This window comes from Gobius niger (assembly GCF_951799975.1).
Source record: "Gobius niger genome assembly, chromosome: 13".
NCBI classification, from domain to species: domain Eukaryota; kingdom Metazoa; phylum Chordata; class Actinopteri; order Gobiiformes; family Gobiidae; genus Gobius; species Gobius niger.
Window position 1 is genome coordinate 7,378,207 of NC_136864.1, and position 15,408 is coordinate 7,393,614.

Here is a 15,408-nt window from a genome sequence, read left to right on the forward strand (position 1 = left end):
AATTCATGCAGTTCTTATATTTGAAGAGTTTCATGGCGCTAGGCTAATGCAAGGCTAGCACATGTCTATGGTATCAGCTAGCCTGCATTAAAAACAGTCTGACCCGCTCCACAGAGCACCTGAGGCAAATCACTTATAACACCAGACTAACCATATAAATGTCTGTGTCGATAGAATCATTTTTGGAATATAACTGACCTGCATCACATGAATTATCGCATTTTGAGGGACTATTTTCTAGCAGATCACTCCGCCGCTGCGTAGCTTATACAACCACGAAGCTGATGCTGCTCAAATATAAGGTATTTTAAATGCAAAATGGTTAAAATGACTCTATCGACACAGACATTTATATGGTTAGTCTGGCGTTATCAGTGATTTGCCTCAGGTGCTCTGTGGAGCGGGTCAGACTGTTTTTAATGCAGGCTAGCTGATACCATAGAAATGTGCTAGCCTTGCACTAGCCTAGCGCCCCGAGACTCTTCAAACATAAGAACTGCGTGAATTAAGAAAAAAAAATATCTCCAGAAATCAGCAACACTCTGGATAACTAGGAAATGAGGCCCTATGTCAAAAATCCAGAAATATCCCTTTAACCTTTAACGCTAGCTGTAACCAGTCAAAATTATTTACACTGAACTTTATCCAAGTAACATTTGAGATTTGCAGAGGTGGGAGTAAGTCACTAAATGCAAGTCTCGAGTCGAGTCCAAGTCGTGATGGTCCAAGTCCCAAGTAAGTCCAATGGGTCATGGGGTCAAGTCTTGCTTTAGCCGGCAAGTCACCTCAAGTCACAAACGGCAGCGTGTCTACTTTTCAAAATGTGTTTAATCTTAACAAGTGCTTTCTCAAGATAAAGTAATTTTGAATTTAGGCTAAAATCTCATGGATTTGGATTTAAAGTCTAATTAATATTTAAAGAGGCAAGTTTGCCATTTTATACTCACTACTGCCACCTCAGGTCATATGTGTAACTGCAGCTTCTATATTAAGCTCGTGCATGACGGTTCTTCAGACCCGAAGTAACACCTTTTTGAGCGACAGTGCAGGATTTTAGAGGCAGTTGTGGTGAACAGGTCTGGGCTCACTCTACACCTTAGGACATTGTTGGAACATGTATGGGGAGGAAAATACTTAATTTTTAAATTTTTAAACTCTGTATAGTCCCTTTAATCGCCACAAAACTCCTGTCTATGTACAAAATTACTGGGACAACATTTTATGGAAGGGGGCCCGGGCGAGCCGACTTAAAAAAAAAATGAAATAGTCTTTTAAACATGAGCTGCTTTTCCCTGCAGTCTGAAATATAAAAATAAAATAATATTTTTTATTTTTGTTAGTTCTGTCAGTGGTTCCCCTGTACTGCCCCAGCCCCTGTATACTCGGATTCGCCCCTGCTCAAAGTAGATTCCGCGTAGCCTTCAGTCCCGCTGTCACTGGGCTGTGTGTGGATGCGTAAAATAACCTCTAAATGTTGTAAACTTTGTGTGAACGCCTTAAAACATCGGAAAACCCCCAAGATTTCTGTCATTAATCCAGCTCTTACGCATCGTCGATCTGGAGGCTCCGTCTGCGCTGCTTCAGTCCATTGTTTCAAATGTTTTCCTGTCCATAAATCTCCACCTCTTCACTGTCTTTAGAAAACCTTTAATGCATCCAAAGAACTACATATTTCCTCCTGCCTTTTTGCGCTGTATTGATTAGACGTTCCATCAGGAAACCGAACACACATGTGGCTAATTACCATAACGTAAACAAAGATCCGCTTTTACGAAATGAATCCTAATCTTTTGACAGTTTCACTCAAATAAATAACTATAAAGTCACAGCAAGTCATTGAGAGTCATTGACCTCAAGTCACAAACAGCAAGTCCCAAGTCAAGTCAAGTCTTTTTGGAGCTTTGGTCAAGTAAGTCTCAAGTCCCGAAAATTGTGAGTCAGACTCAAGTCTCCCACCTCTGGAGATTTGCAGTTTGAGCTGTGTGCCACTCCCTTTAACGACACAATCTCAAACTGCTTTTGTTGCGAGACGCGACTAAAAAAATCACAATTAATGCTTTGTCCATAGAAAATGTCATTCTATCAATCTCCATTTTGTTTTGATATACACTTAACTGTTAACGGAGAAAGATGTGTTGGCACTTGGAAGAGGCTCCTGTGTGAATAAATATATCTATGTAACAATAGGATCTCCGTAAGCGCAGTTCTTTTCTATGCCCAGGTTGAACCAGTTTCCTTTTCCTCCTTTGTAGGCGCTGGTGACGATCCGCGCCCATCCGTGTTCCCCCTGTAATTACAAAAAACATTATTTTATCGTAATATTACGCAGCACGGTAACTTTGTGTTAGTTTCAAAGACTTTCTGACCTCAAAGCAAAACTACCGAGTGGAGATTAATGGCCCAATTAATCCATATTCGTATAAATATGTCGAGACAAGATTAAAGCAGTGGTTCTCCAACTTTACACATCAAACACCACCTCATGACACGTTTCACTTTCCAAGTAGCAGCACCAGCTTCAGATCAAGACCAAATCTTCACTAAATCGTGTCTAAAAGAGTCTGAATTTGACCTAAATCTATGTCTACAAACATCTAAGTTAAATCATGGTTTGTACAGGTGATATAGCAAGACAAAGTGAATGGTTTTAAATGCCATTTTAACCTTTTAACCCCCACATGAACCAAGCACTAAGTAACTCATGCCCCTAGAGGCCATAAGCGCCACTGCAGGTGTCGTAGCATGTTACGTTTTTTACTCATTAATTGTCCGTGAGGGTAAATACTACGCTGACAGAAAAAAACAAACTTAGAGAGGGATATTGTTCATCCAATTACACAATGGAGATAATTTATTTCACTCAAACTTGGCTGTAAATACTGTTTAAGTGGCGCTAGCTCACAGTTAGCTTTGCCCGTTAGCATATTAGCTTCTTCCTCTTGATTCTATTCGTGTGTATTGGTGACTCTGGGTCGGTGGTAGGGAAGTTGCAATTGTGGTTTTCTGGCCAGAGACACCAGGGGAAGATGAAAGACCCTCAATCATTACATTAACACTTGTATCACCCCCAGAGAAACTACGGGAAGGATTTACTATGGTAAACAAGTTACTTAATACTGCTTTAAGGGGTTAATGCCCAAATTGGACACAAACGCAAAAGAAATGGCTGGATATTAGATTATACAATATAGATTAGAATAGTATTTTATCAGGGTTTATACAGGGAGCAGGAAGTCAAATGTAAGGCTTTTTAATGCCATTTTAATACTTTCAAAATACTTTATTTTTATAGGCACAAACAAACAAAATCTGTGCACATTTCATTACTACAGATTGGTAAACAATCCATCGAACAGTGGAACGAGGGGTCATTTTGTTATCCAGAAGCAACAGGAAACTTTAGAGGAAAAAAGAGTGTGTAATTTCAGCCAAAAACTGCAGTGAATGGGTGTTAGACTGGATTTTTTTTTCTATTTTTGACTAATTATGCAAGAAAAATTGTTGAGTCAAAGTCACTATTTTCCAAGACGTTTTAGACTCAAAGCCAATTCAATGCTTTTTGATTATATATAACTTTTTTTTTTTTTTTTTTTTTTTTAACATATTACAATGTTGTTCCCTCAAAAAAACACAGACCTGGAGTTGTGTTTTTATCCACTCGCACAGCTTTGAGAAGAAGAAGAAGAAGAAGAAGAAGAAGAAGAAAAAGAAGATGGAGGAGGAGGAGGAAGGGAAGAGATGAAGGGGAAGAAGAAGGGGATGAAGGAGGTGGAGAAGAGGAAGGAGAAGAAGGAGGAGGAGAAGAAGGAGAAGAAGAAGGAGGAGGAGAAGGAGGAGGAGAAGAAGAAGGGGGAGAAGAAGGAGGAGGAGAAGAAGGAGGAGAAGGAGAAAAAGAAGGGGAAGGAGAAGAAGGAGAAGAATAAGGACGAGGAGGAAAAGGAGGGGGAGGAGATGAAGGAGAAGAAGAAGGAGGAGAAGGAAGAGGGGAAGGAGAAGAAGGAGATGGAGGAGGTGGAGAAGAGGAAGGAGAAGGGGAAGAAGAAATCTTGAAATCTTCTCCAGCGGCAACACAGAGAAAAACCTCCTCCTGTGGTCCTATGTATCCAGAAACTGCTTTCCTCACCTCTTCATCTGTTGCTGAGCTTAATCCTTTCATCGCGAAGTAAAAACACGCACCATAGCGACTACAGGATATTTTGTTTTAGCTCTTTTAAATCGAATTTGAAGAAGGCTGATTCACTAAACAACACTTCATTTGCTCGTGTGACGTACCCAGAACTCTCCCCACGAGTTGCGCACGACCCAGTACTCCGTGCCGTTGTCCAGGCCCCAGCCGGCGACGGACACGATGTGATTGGGCAGAGACAGAGGGTGGAACTCGGAGAACAGCCCTCCAGAGTACTGCTCCAGGCCGTCTGTGGCCATCAGCGCACAACTGCACCAGAGGGAGGAGAGCTTTAAAAATAGACACGGACAGTGGGCTGACGGAGCTCGACCCAACGCCACAGACTTCACAGACAGTCATACAGTCAGATTAGAAAATAACAAACAGATTAAGGCTGGAGGATACGGCAAAAATGTGTACAGTGTATAATGTTGCTTTATGTGTTGTTAAATTGACTTTTCCCAAAGCCCCGCCCCCTTTGCTTTGCTGGTTCCATCAAGAAGTGGTGTTAATCACGTATCACAATGGGGAGAAGTGACTCTTTTTGGTGCAATACCGGTGCAATATCATTCAGATTGTGGACAAACGGTTTGCGATGTGCAGTGGAGGGATGTATTTAAAACATGCAACATAGAGAAACACCTCATTAATGTGACTAAAGCACCAGTGCGCTATATTGGGGAATAAAAAATCCTCGGAGCTTAAATGCAACTGGCACAGTCATGTGGACCAGTCCTGCTCTTGGTAAGTTTATTTCTTGTTATGTTAATCTAGTAAAGGAGGAGAGAGAAGCTGCAGTGGCTTTGTCTCCCCCGCACGGCTGGGAACAGTTAATGTTTTTCAATACCGGTACTTAAACGATACCTCAATGATACTTTTTTTGATACCTATACTAAACTATTTGTGATACAGAACCATAAAACAGATTAATAATGTTAATTTATTTATTTTCCTTTCATTTAATTTCTTCTGCATTTGTATAATTTGTTTGTGGTGAAAAACCAAGTCAGGCTGAAACAACTAATCGACTATTTTAGTAATCGATGAATCGTTTTCTGGTTCACACAGACTCAAATTAAGTAAAAATGACATGAAAATGTTGTATTTTCTATGAAAATCGACATATCTGTCTCATCTGTGTCTCATCCAATCAGAAAGCAGAATTAGCACTAAGAGCCTCCAACAAACATTTACTTTAAGTTTACTCCATCAACACATCCTCAAGTAGCGCCATTTTAACTTTGTGATGAAAAATAAATAGCAGCACATTTTCTACGTTTTTTGTTTTAGTTTTTAAAATTTTTTTCCCCTTTTTTTGTTTTTCCCACATTTTCCCCCCACATTTTCCCAATTTTCTCAAAATTTCACCCTAAATTTTCCAATTTTTTTCATTTTTTGTGTTTAAATTTTGTCCCCCCCCCATTTTTGCCCCCAATTTTTGATGACCAACAGCATAAAAACATATATATATACATACATTGTTTCCCACCATTAGTTTGAATGGGAGGAGATCTGGGTAGCGACGGTTGCCGTGTGATTGGACGATGAGCGTTTTGGGGGCGGGGCTTTGCAAAAGCTCAATTGACAGTAAAGCCATTTGAACTGACTTTGTGCTGTTAGAACTTGTTGTAGAGACATTTGCAACAAAAAGAAAGTGAATTCCCGCTCATTGTGATTTTCTTATAAAGTTTTCAACATATGCGTGAGGAGAACACACTCCTGTGACTAACGCTTGTTTTGTGCGGCGTGGGCGGCCTCTCCTGAATCACGCGGCGGCCGTGGGAGGACGGGTCACAGTGGAGTCTGTACCTGACGGGTCCGTTTGCATAAATCTCTGCTTTCATTTGGTCCCGTCCAGAAACGTCCCCGTAGTCTCCCACCCTCCACACGGTGTAGTTCCGGACCACGGCGCACGACTGGAAGAAGGAGCAGGTGCCGCACTGGTTAAACTCCTCGCACTCTGGGGACGCAAAGAGGAGGAGCTCAGATTCACCACAGATACTTGTAATCCAGACTATGACCCGGGTTACACTGGGGTCACCCGCGGTTCCAGACAGGGTGTTCCTGTTCCTGCACAAATTGTAAAAAGTAATCTAGAAATAAGAGACATTTTCTTGAAATAAGTAAAGTAAATAAGTAAAATAAGACAAAAATCAGAATGAAAATGAAAAAGGGCAACAAAAACAATGAAAAACTGACAAAAATGTGACAAAACCCCTCACAAAAGAGTAACAGAAAAGTGACGAAAATGTGTGACGAAAACGCAAACAAAAAAGTAAAGAATTTCGTTTCCAAAAAGTGACAATACGAGGAAAAAGATGCGATCAAATGAGGCGTTACGCTGGCCTATAGGCTCCGGGTTCCCCTACCACTAAAAACATGTACAATAGGACAGGATGGATGATGTGTGCACGTGGTGGTCAGAGGGACTGTTGGCGCAGATGTGTGCAGTCGTGACAGCACTTCTGTCAGTCTCTCCTTCTTCTCCTCCATCTCCTTCCTCCTCCATTTCCTTCTTATTCTTCTTCTTCTTCTTCTTCTTCTTCTTCTTCCCCTCCTTCTCCTCCTCCTCCATCTCCTTCTTCTCCTTCTCCCTCTTCTCCTTTCCTTTTCTCTTCTTCCTCCATCTCCTTCTTCTTCTCCTTCCCCTCCTCCTCCTCCTCCTCCTCCATCTCCTTCTTCTCCTTTCCTTTTCTCTTCTTCCTCATCTCCTTCTTCTTCTTCCCCTCCTTCTCCTTTCCTTTTCTCTTCTTCCTCCATCTCCTCCTTCTTCATCTTCTTCTTCTCCTTCTCCTTCCTCTTCTCTTCTTCCTCCATCTCCTTCTTCTCCTCCTCCATCTCCTTCTTCTCCTTCCCCTTCTTCTCCTTTCCTTTTCTCTTCTTCCTCCATCTCCTTCTTCTTCCCCTCCTTCCTCTCCTTCCCCTCCTTCTCCTCTTTCCCCTTCCTCTTCTTCCTCCATCTCCTTCTTCTTCTCCTTCTTCTCCTCCTTCTCCTCCTGCTCCTCCTTCTCCTTCTTCTATTGAAAAACATATATATTTAAATGTCTATGTGAATTTGTTGGCTCACTTATTCCTCCCTGCCCTGTGAATGTTTACATGTCATGGCCGATGTAAATATGATCAAATGTAAAGGTTTGGGTGGCATTAGTTAAAGCAGACACTGTTCACTCATTCTTGTGATTTTAATAAAGATCGGGCCACATTTTATGAGCAATTTAAGGGTTCACATCCTTCTTCCTCCCACTGTAACTTAACAATGACCAGGGAAAACATTTGTAGAGTTGTACAGGCCCAACTGAAATGAAGTTTACATTCTTCTGTTTTGTCGCACACTTCAGAATCACAGCTTTAAAACACCATATAGAAAAAGATATCTCTGTAACGCTTTGTCTCCGTTGTCCTTGATGTCACATTCCCCATTTTAAAGCATATACTTGTGTGACGGCTGCGCTGAAAAGATACAGCACTTCCAGCAAAAAAGTCCTCCCGGAAACGTCAGTGCTTTTGAGCTAAAAAGCACAAAAAGATGAATCGTTTCGCAGCGGAGTGAGGAGCTAAACGCTGACGCTGCTTTTCAACAAAAGTGAGAGAGAGAGAGAGAGAGACGCACATTTCAGCCCCGGGCCCCTGTCGGAGCGCAGCCCAAATGAGCGAGAAAGTACGGGCCGCTCTCATCTCTGTCAGCGAGACGGATAAAGCACAGCTACGCTCTCGATCGGCACTTAAGAGACATTCACAGTTAGAAGGTTTTAGCGTTTCAGGTGATCGTGCTGATGCCTCTCAAATACAGCAGCGGGATCAGTATTAAAGCAGGAGGGAAACTGAGCGGGATGAGACTAAAGAAACCGGGTGTGGAGGTCGTTATCGGAGTCACATTATCATTGTTAATGGGGGGAAGCTCTGGTCACTTTATTCACACACAAGGCAATTCAAAGTGCTTCACAGTCGCATAAAATTACAAGAAAACTGGGATAATTTCCATCTGTCGTCCCCCAACACACTCTCATTCACCCTGGCCTATTGTACATGTTTTTCGAGGTAGTGGAAACCGACATAGACACAGGGAGAACATGCAAACTCAACACAGAAAGGCCTCGTCCAGGTGGGAGTCGAACCTGGGGCCTTCTAGCCGTGAAGCACAAGCGCAAACCGATGCGTGCATTTTCTCCAGTTCAGCTTTACCCAAATATAAAAGCTTACAGCCGATAGGCCAGTGTAATGCCTCATTTGAAAGTTAAGACTCATAAAACTCATCTAAACTGATCTTTTTCCTGGCGTTCAAGTGGCGTTTTTATCACTTTTTTGTCTCATTTTTGTCTCATTTTTGTCACATTTTTTGTCTCATTTTGTTGCCTTTTTGTCACTTTTTTGTCTCATTTTTGTCACTTTTTTGTGTAAATTTTGTCACTTTTTTTGTAATTTTTTGTCTCATTTTTGTCTCATTTTTGTCACTTTTTTGTCTCATTTTTGTCACTTTTTTGTGTAAATTTTGTCACTTTTTTGTAATTTTTTTCTCATTTTTGTCACTTTTTTGTCTCATTTTTGTCACTTTTTTGTGTAAATTTTGTCACTTTTTTTGTAATTTTTTTCTCATTTTTGTCACTTTTTCGTCACATTTCAGTCAATTTTCTTTTGTGTTTTCATCCTTGTTTTCATCTAATTTTTGACACTACTATGTCGCTAGTTTTTTCAAGAAGTTTTAGATTTGGGTAAAGCCAAACTGGAGAAAATGTGTTTTCAGCCTGGATTTGAACATTGTCAGAGTTGAGGCCTGTCTCACATCCTCATGAAGACTTTAGCCTCACCATGGTTTAGTCCTGACTCTGGGAACCACCAGGGACCCCTCCCTGAAGTTCTCAGGGCCCGAGATGGTTCATACACTATTTTGACACTATTCCTCTGATCTCAGTGATGTTTTTCAGATGGTAAAAAGCTGCTGATGTTATTGCTGTGATGTGGCTGTTTAAGTTCAGGTCTGAGTCCAGGATCACTCCTAGATTTCGAACCTGATTTTTTGGTTTTAGAGAGAGAGACTCAAGGTGACTGATAACACTTTCCCTTTGTGTCTGTGGGCCAAAAACAATGACCTCAGTTTTGAGATAAATGACTCATGATAAGGATAACCTCAGAATATAATCGATAGGAATAAATAATAACTTACGATATATCACCATTTCTAAACTAACAAGTGCGATTCTTAACATTGTTACACTTAGAGGCCCATAGAGGAGAGGAGGAGAGACAGGTTCACACGAACTTGTCTAAGCTCAGGCAAGAATATCTCAGTATGGAAAAACAGTGCCTTGTTCTTTTAACAGTAGACAATGTACTTTACATTAATACTTAAATATTTTACATCATACTTTAATTTTGTCCTCCTGTCCCACCAATTTAGATAATGTCCCCATTCTCAGGTCTGTCCCCCCACAACACACAGACTCTCACACTTTAACTCGTCTGGACCCCATAGCGTGGAGGTAGAGAGGGACGTACTCTGGTTCTTGGCCTGGTAGTTGTTGCAGGTTTCGTCCGGGATGCCCCTCTGATGGGCGTAGGCGTAGACTCTGAGGTGGTCGCCTCCGAAACACGAGCCGGCTCTCCCGCAGTCGATCACGTTCTGCACGGAGAGGTACGCGGAGGGCCAGGAGCCGCCGCGCTTTATGTTGATGCGATCTGAGGAAACAACGGCGTCAGGGCACGTCAGATTGTCTCTACGTCAGGTTTAATGTCTCAAAATGTTGCCAAAACAGTGAGAGAGATGATACCACCATCACTAATATAATATGAAACTACTTAAGGTATTTTATTAGTGTCTTTGGTTCTTTGGCTACAAAACATGATCCAGCAAAAACAAAAATCCTGCCTGAAAAGAGACCAGTAGAGGGCAGCAGAGTGTTTGCCTGGTGAGCTTTGTGCAATACGCCATTTCACAGAAATACACATCACTTTACTATAACCTCTTATCGCCCGCCTTAACCGAGAACATTTTCTCCAGTTCAGCTTTACCCAAATCCAAAAGCGTCTCGACTGGAGCTCACAGACTATAGGCCAGTGTCACGCCTCATTTGAAAGCTCAGACCTACAAAACTGATCATGACTTTTTTGTTGCGCCGTCGCCGCTTTTTTGTCACATTTTTAAAACATTTTTGTAGTGTTTCCATAGTACTTTTGTCTTGTTTTTATATTTTTTTGTTTGATTTTTATAGTTTTTTTGTTTGATTTTTTATAATTTTTTGTCTGTTTTTTATATATTTTTTTCTCTTATTTTTTTAATAGTTTTTTTGTCTGATTTTAGTATTTTTTTGTCTGATTTTTATAGTTTTTTTGTTTGATTTTTATATATTTTTTGGTCTGATATTTATCACTTTTTTGTCTGATTTTTATACTTTTTTTGTTTGATTTTTATATTTTTTTGTTTGATTTTTATACTTTTTTTGTTTGATTTTTATACTTTTTTTGTTTTGATTTTTATAGTTTTTGTCACTTTTTTATTGTGGTATTGTTTTTCTGGCACGTTTTTGTTGCTTCTTTTTTTTTGCTGTTTCATCACTTTTTCACCTCTTACCATTTTCTCCAGTTCAGCTTTACCCAAATCTAAAAGCTCCTGGACTAGAGCTTACAGTCTATAGGCTCATTTGAAAGCTAAGACCTACAAAACCGATCGTAACTTTTTTGCGGCGTCGCCATGTTTATGTCACATTTTGAAAGAGTTTTTGTCACGTTTTTTGTTGCTTTATTAATCGCTTTTTTGTCATGTCATGGGGAAAACGGGCTCCGTTCCGGTGGGGATTCAGACGTTCACTTTAGCAGTAAAATACCTGTAGTCTCCATAACCGTGTGTACATTTACTCCACTCACCCGCGAGGGCGCTGGTGGCCCCCATGGCCCAGCAGGAGCCGCAGTACTGGGGGATGTGCTGGTTCCTGGTCACGCTTACAAAGTTCTTCCCGTTGATGTTCCTCCAGTCCCAGGTCTCGGGCAGGTCCGAGGGGTCGATGACCTCATGAGGACGACTGCGGGTCCTGGAGGGAAACACGAGGCCACAGGACGAGTTCACTGCCTTTGGGGATTCAGAATGTTCTAGATCTGTGTTAAGTCATTATTCTAAGCTGTGGTTTAGTCTGTTGATAAAACAAATCTTAACCTCTTAACCTCCACCTGAACCGAGCAGATTTTCTCCAGTTTGGCTTTACTCAAATCTAAAAGCTGAATGAAAATAAGTGTCTCAATAGCGGCAAAAATGAGGATTGAAAACGCAACAAAAAAAAGCTACGAAAGACCGACAAAAAAGCAACGGAAAAGCAACAATAACACAATAAGCAAGTGACAAAAACACGACTAAAAAGTGATGTAAAAGCCACAAAAGAGTGACAAAAAACATGACAAAAACGTGAGGAAAATGCAACAAAAGAGCGACAAAAGAGTGAGAAAAGAGTGACAAAAATATGTCAGGAGAGCAACAATAATATAGTGAAAAAGTGACAAAAACACAACAAAAAAGTGACGAAAACATGGCAAAAAAGTGTCAAAAAACCACACAAAAAAAGAAAAAATTAAAACACAACAAAAAGAGATGAAAACAGGAGAAAAACGCTACAAATATGTAACATAAAAAAACTGTGACTGATTGTAACAAAAACATTATGATCAGTTAGGCCTTAGCTTTCAAATGAGGCGTTACACTGAAGCTTTGAGATTTGGGTAAAGCCGAACTGGAGAAAATGCACTTGATTAAACCGGTAGGTAAGCGGTTAATTGATTCTCTTTGGTATATTAAATGAAAATTAAAATAATATTCAGAACCCACAGTACATTATACTACTACAAGAAGGTTTAGGTAGGATAGCAGCAAATCAGTACCGTACTAATGCCACTTTAATGCCTCAAATCTGTCGGTTGAAATCTCCATCCATCCATTTTCTTCCACTTGTCCGTTTCCGGGTCGTGAGGGCAGCCGTTGGAGCTGCCCAAATCACATTGCACCAGCCCCTTATGGCTCCTCCTGCAGGTGGTGGGTCCACAGAAGGACGGCCTCATGATTCTAACCAGGCCTGTTGGTCTCATAAGGAGCTTCTGAACCGCTTTTTGCCTGACCAGTCACCTAGGACCTGTTTGCCCTGGGAGACCCTACAGGGGCACGAAGCCCCCGACAACAGAGCTCCCAGGATCATTCGGGCGCTCAAACCCCTCCACCACGTTAAGGTGGTGGTTACAGGAGGGTCTGTTGAAATCTCAATATTTAAAAAACAATTCGTATATTCATTCATCATTCCTGTATTTCCCACAGACTTTAGCAGTCAAGAGTCGAGCAATGTCACTCCTCTCGAAAGAATTTTGATTTAATGCCAGGGGAAATGATCTTAACTTTAGCACAGTTCCTTTAATGACTCTTAATGCTGCAGACTTACACCGTCATACGTTTAAGTCTGTGGTAAATTCCATTCACGCTACATAAAAGGAGCAGCCGACCAAATGTCTGAGTTGAAAAACCAGTTTGATTGTATATTCTGCCCAGTATAAATGTACACACACAATGCACCAATGACCCTGTAGGTAGAACACAGGCTGCAGACAAAACCAGCATTCTTTAATGTTTATTAAACAAAACCCCAAACAGAATACAGTAAAGATTCAGAGCCATTCTTCCTTATATCAAGACAACACAATGTAAATAACACACCAAGTTAGTCCATGAAGGAAAATCTCATGTTAACACCCGAGAAAAATCATTAGAGGAATCCTTTGGTCCGAGTCTTTAAGTCCTTTATTGTAGAATATATAGCACAGATCTCTTATTCTAGTATAGATTTGAGATTCCTGTATTAGTGTCTGTGGGAGCGATCTTTCCGACAGTCTTTCATCACAGGAGAATCAGCTGCACGGTCTCTGCTGCGTGAGTGATCATATGCTCATCCAGCTGATACTTTTGGGTAAACGATTTGGCGCAAACCGGGCACCTGAAAGGTCTCGTGTGTATTTTCATATGTCCCGTCAGGTGGCTCCTTTGGGTGAACGCTTTCCCACAGACGGTGCAGGCGTAGGCTCTCTCTCTCGTGTGAATGCGCATGTGCACGGTCAGATGGCCGTTTTGGGAGAAGGTTTTCGAGCAGACCGCACACCTGTAGGGCGTCTCTTTCGTGTGGGTTCGCATGTGCACGTTCAGGTGACCCTTCCTCGCGAACGCTTTCTCACAAACTGAACATTTGTAAGGCTTCTCTCTGGTGTGAACCTTCATGTGCTCATCCACGGCGCCTTTTCGGGAAAACGTCTTTGCGCAGATCGTACATTTGTAAGGCTTCTCTCCGGCGAGGGATCTCATATGCTCGTCCATAGATATTTTTGCACGTTTTGCTTTGCCGCCGGTTTTCCCTCCCGCATGTTCATCCCCCGCACCTTTCTTCACACGCTCGGCACCACTGCAGGTTTTCTCCCCGGTGAGAGATCTCATATGAACATCCAAGTCACCCTTTCGAGCATATGCTTTCCCGCATATCGTGCATCTGTAAGGCTTCTCTCCCGTGTGAACCCTGGTGTGAACTTCCAAAGAATCCTTTCGGGAAAATGTTTTCGCACACATTGTACAACTGAAGGGCTTCTCTCCCGTGTGGACTCTCAGATGAACCAGCAGATTACCCTTATGGTAAAACGTCTTCGAACAAAATGAACAGCTGTGAACTTTCTCTCCTGAGTGAATCCTCTTGTGCACGTCCAGATAAACCGTGTGGGAGAACCTTTTCTTGCAGATTGAGCAGCTGTAAGGTTTGTCTTTACCGTGAAGGGTTTTGTGCGTTTCAAGCCGCCGCCATGTCGTGAATCTCTTTTTACAAACAGAGCACTCGTGTTTCTTCCATCCATCTTCTTGACCAGGCACGGGTCCATCCTCGACAGTGGGACTAGTCTCTGGTGACTGTGTGTTGGTGAGGCCAGAGCGGTGTGCAGATGTTCGTTGGTCTTCGTCGGTCTCCATCTGAGCTGGTGAACTGCTGTGTGGAGGTTCCCAGTCTGTATCATCTTCGAGGTCACTGTCTGAGGAGTCCTCCGTCTGCACCTCATTTTCGGAGAGGATAGGTCCATGAAGATACAAGCTGATGTCTGCTTCCGCTTGTTCTTCCTCTTTGAGCTCAGTTTGTGTCATCGCAGAGAAGGAGGGCTGCTCTTCTTCGCTTTTCACAACACAGACAGTCACCTCGGGGAGTTGCTCTTCTTGCTGCTCAATGCTCTGCTCCTCTGGCTCCTCTTTAATCTGGGGGGTCGCAAAGATTTCCTGCCATTCACAGGGCTCGGGGCTGGCTTGAACTCTGTTGACGAGGACCTGCGGGCTCAGAACCTTGTCCAGAAGCTCCTGTTTCCGGATGTTTTCCTCTCTGGACCGACAAAGCTCCTCTTCGTACTCCACAATCGTCATTTCAACCAGAGCAAATATCTCTTCCGCAGCCGCAGTCAGCCGCTCATTCACCAAAGCTCTCAGCGTGTGGCTTTTAGACATTTTTACGGACTGCTTTTAGCTTTAGCACCGAGCTAACTACACTGTCTCGCCTTCCGCCTTCCTTCTTCTTCTGTTGATTTCGGCACATTACCGCCACCTACATCACCTTTATGCTTCCTCGCTTCCTCAGTGTATATAATAATAATAATAATAAAAATAATAATAATAATGCCACACTGCCATATTTACCAGATATGAATGTCAATGTGTAAACAAAATAATAATAATAATAATAATAATAAAAAATAAAAAAAAAACCTTTGCGGCAGATTCGTCACAAATCATAACACGACGCAGCCGCCACCCGTTTTCTCATCATCGCAGCAAAAACAATTCACTAACCTCACGAAATCCGGTCTGTCGTCTTGGATAGGTTTGTAGCAAGGCTCCGATAAAAGTTTGAATGAAGTAATTTCCTTAAAACATGACAATAAACAAAACAGCAGCGTCCAAAACGTAAACAACGCCGCCATCTTGGATGTTTTTCTTCTTCTCCCGCGGCCTCTCTCTCCGCAGAACCACATCGCCCTCTGGAGGACAAGACCCAAACAACTTCAGTACTAAGCAAGTTCGTGTAAAGCTATCAATTTGGCATTTTAGAAGCAATTTGGTGAAGTCACTGACATAACTGCATATTTTATTGAAATTAATGTTGTGTGAAATAGCAAATTTTTGTGTGAAAAGCATGTAAACTTAAAACATTTAAGTTTGGGATTTAAAGGACTATGCTCTACAACAAGATACAATAACATGAATA

General features: G+C 41.8%; 1 protein-coding gene across 1 annotated transcript; it reads right to left on the reverse strand.

Moving 5' to 3' along the window:
• Positions 1 to 1,967: 1,967 nt before the first annotated feature.
• Positions 1,968 to 15,138, reverse strand: LOC306972592 (cathepsin Z). Its single transcript, XM_079569255.1, has 6 exons — positions 14,994 to 15,138; positions 11,024 to 11,187; positions 9,659 to 9,838; positions 5,975 to 6,125; positions 4,273 to 4,435; positions 1,968 to 2,287 (listed from the first exon to the last, which is right to left on the reverse strand). Exons 1-6 carry the CDS (start codon positions 15,122 to 15,124, stop codon positions 2,174 to 2,176), a joined length of 903 nt encoding a protein of 300 aa, XP_079425381.1. The 5' UTR covers positions 15,125 to 15,138; the 3' UTR covers positions 1,968 to 2,173.
• Between the last annotated feature and the right edge of the window lie 270 nt (positions 15,139 to 15,408).

Bases quoted from the DNA above. Each gene is read 5' to 3' on its own strand.
- LOC306972592 (XM_079569255.1), bottom strand. From the start codon at position 15,124: ATGGCGGCGTTGTTTACGTTTTGGACGCTGCTGTTTTGTTTATTGTCA. The intron at 9,839-11,023 runs GTGAGTGGAGTA...TTGTTTCCTCAG, and splicing joins GGCCACCAGCGCCCTCGCGG to ATCGCATCAACATAAAGCGC. The intron at 2,288-4,272 runs GTACGTCACACG...TTGTAATTACAG, and splicing joins ACTCGTGGGGAGAGTTCTGG to GGGGAACACGGATGGGCGCG.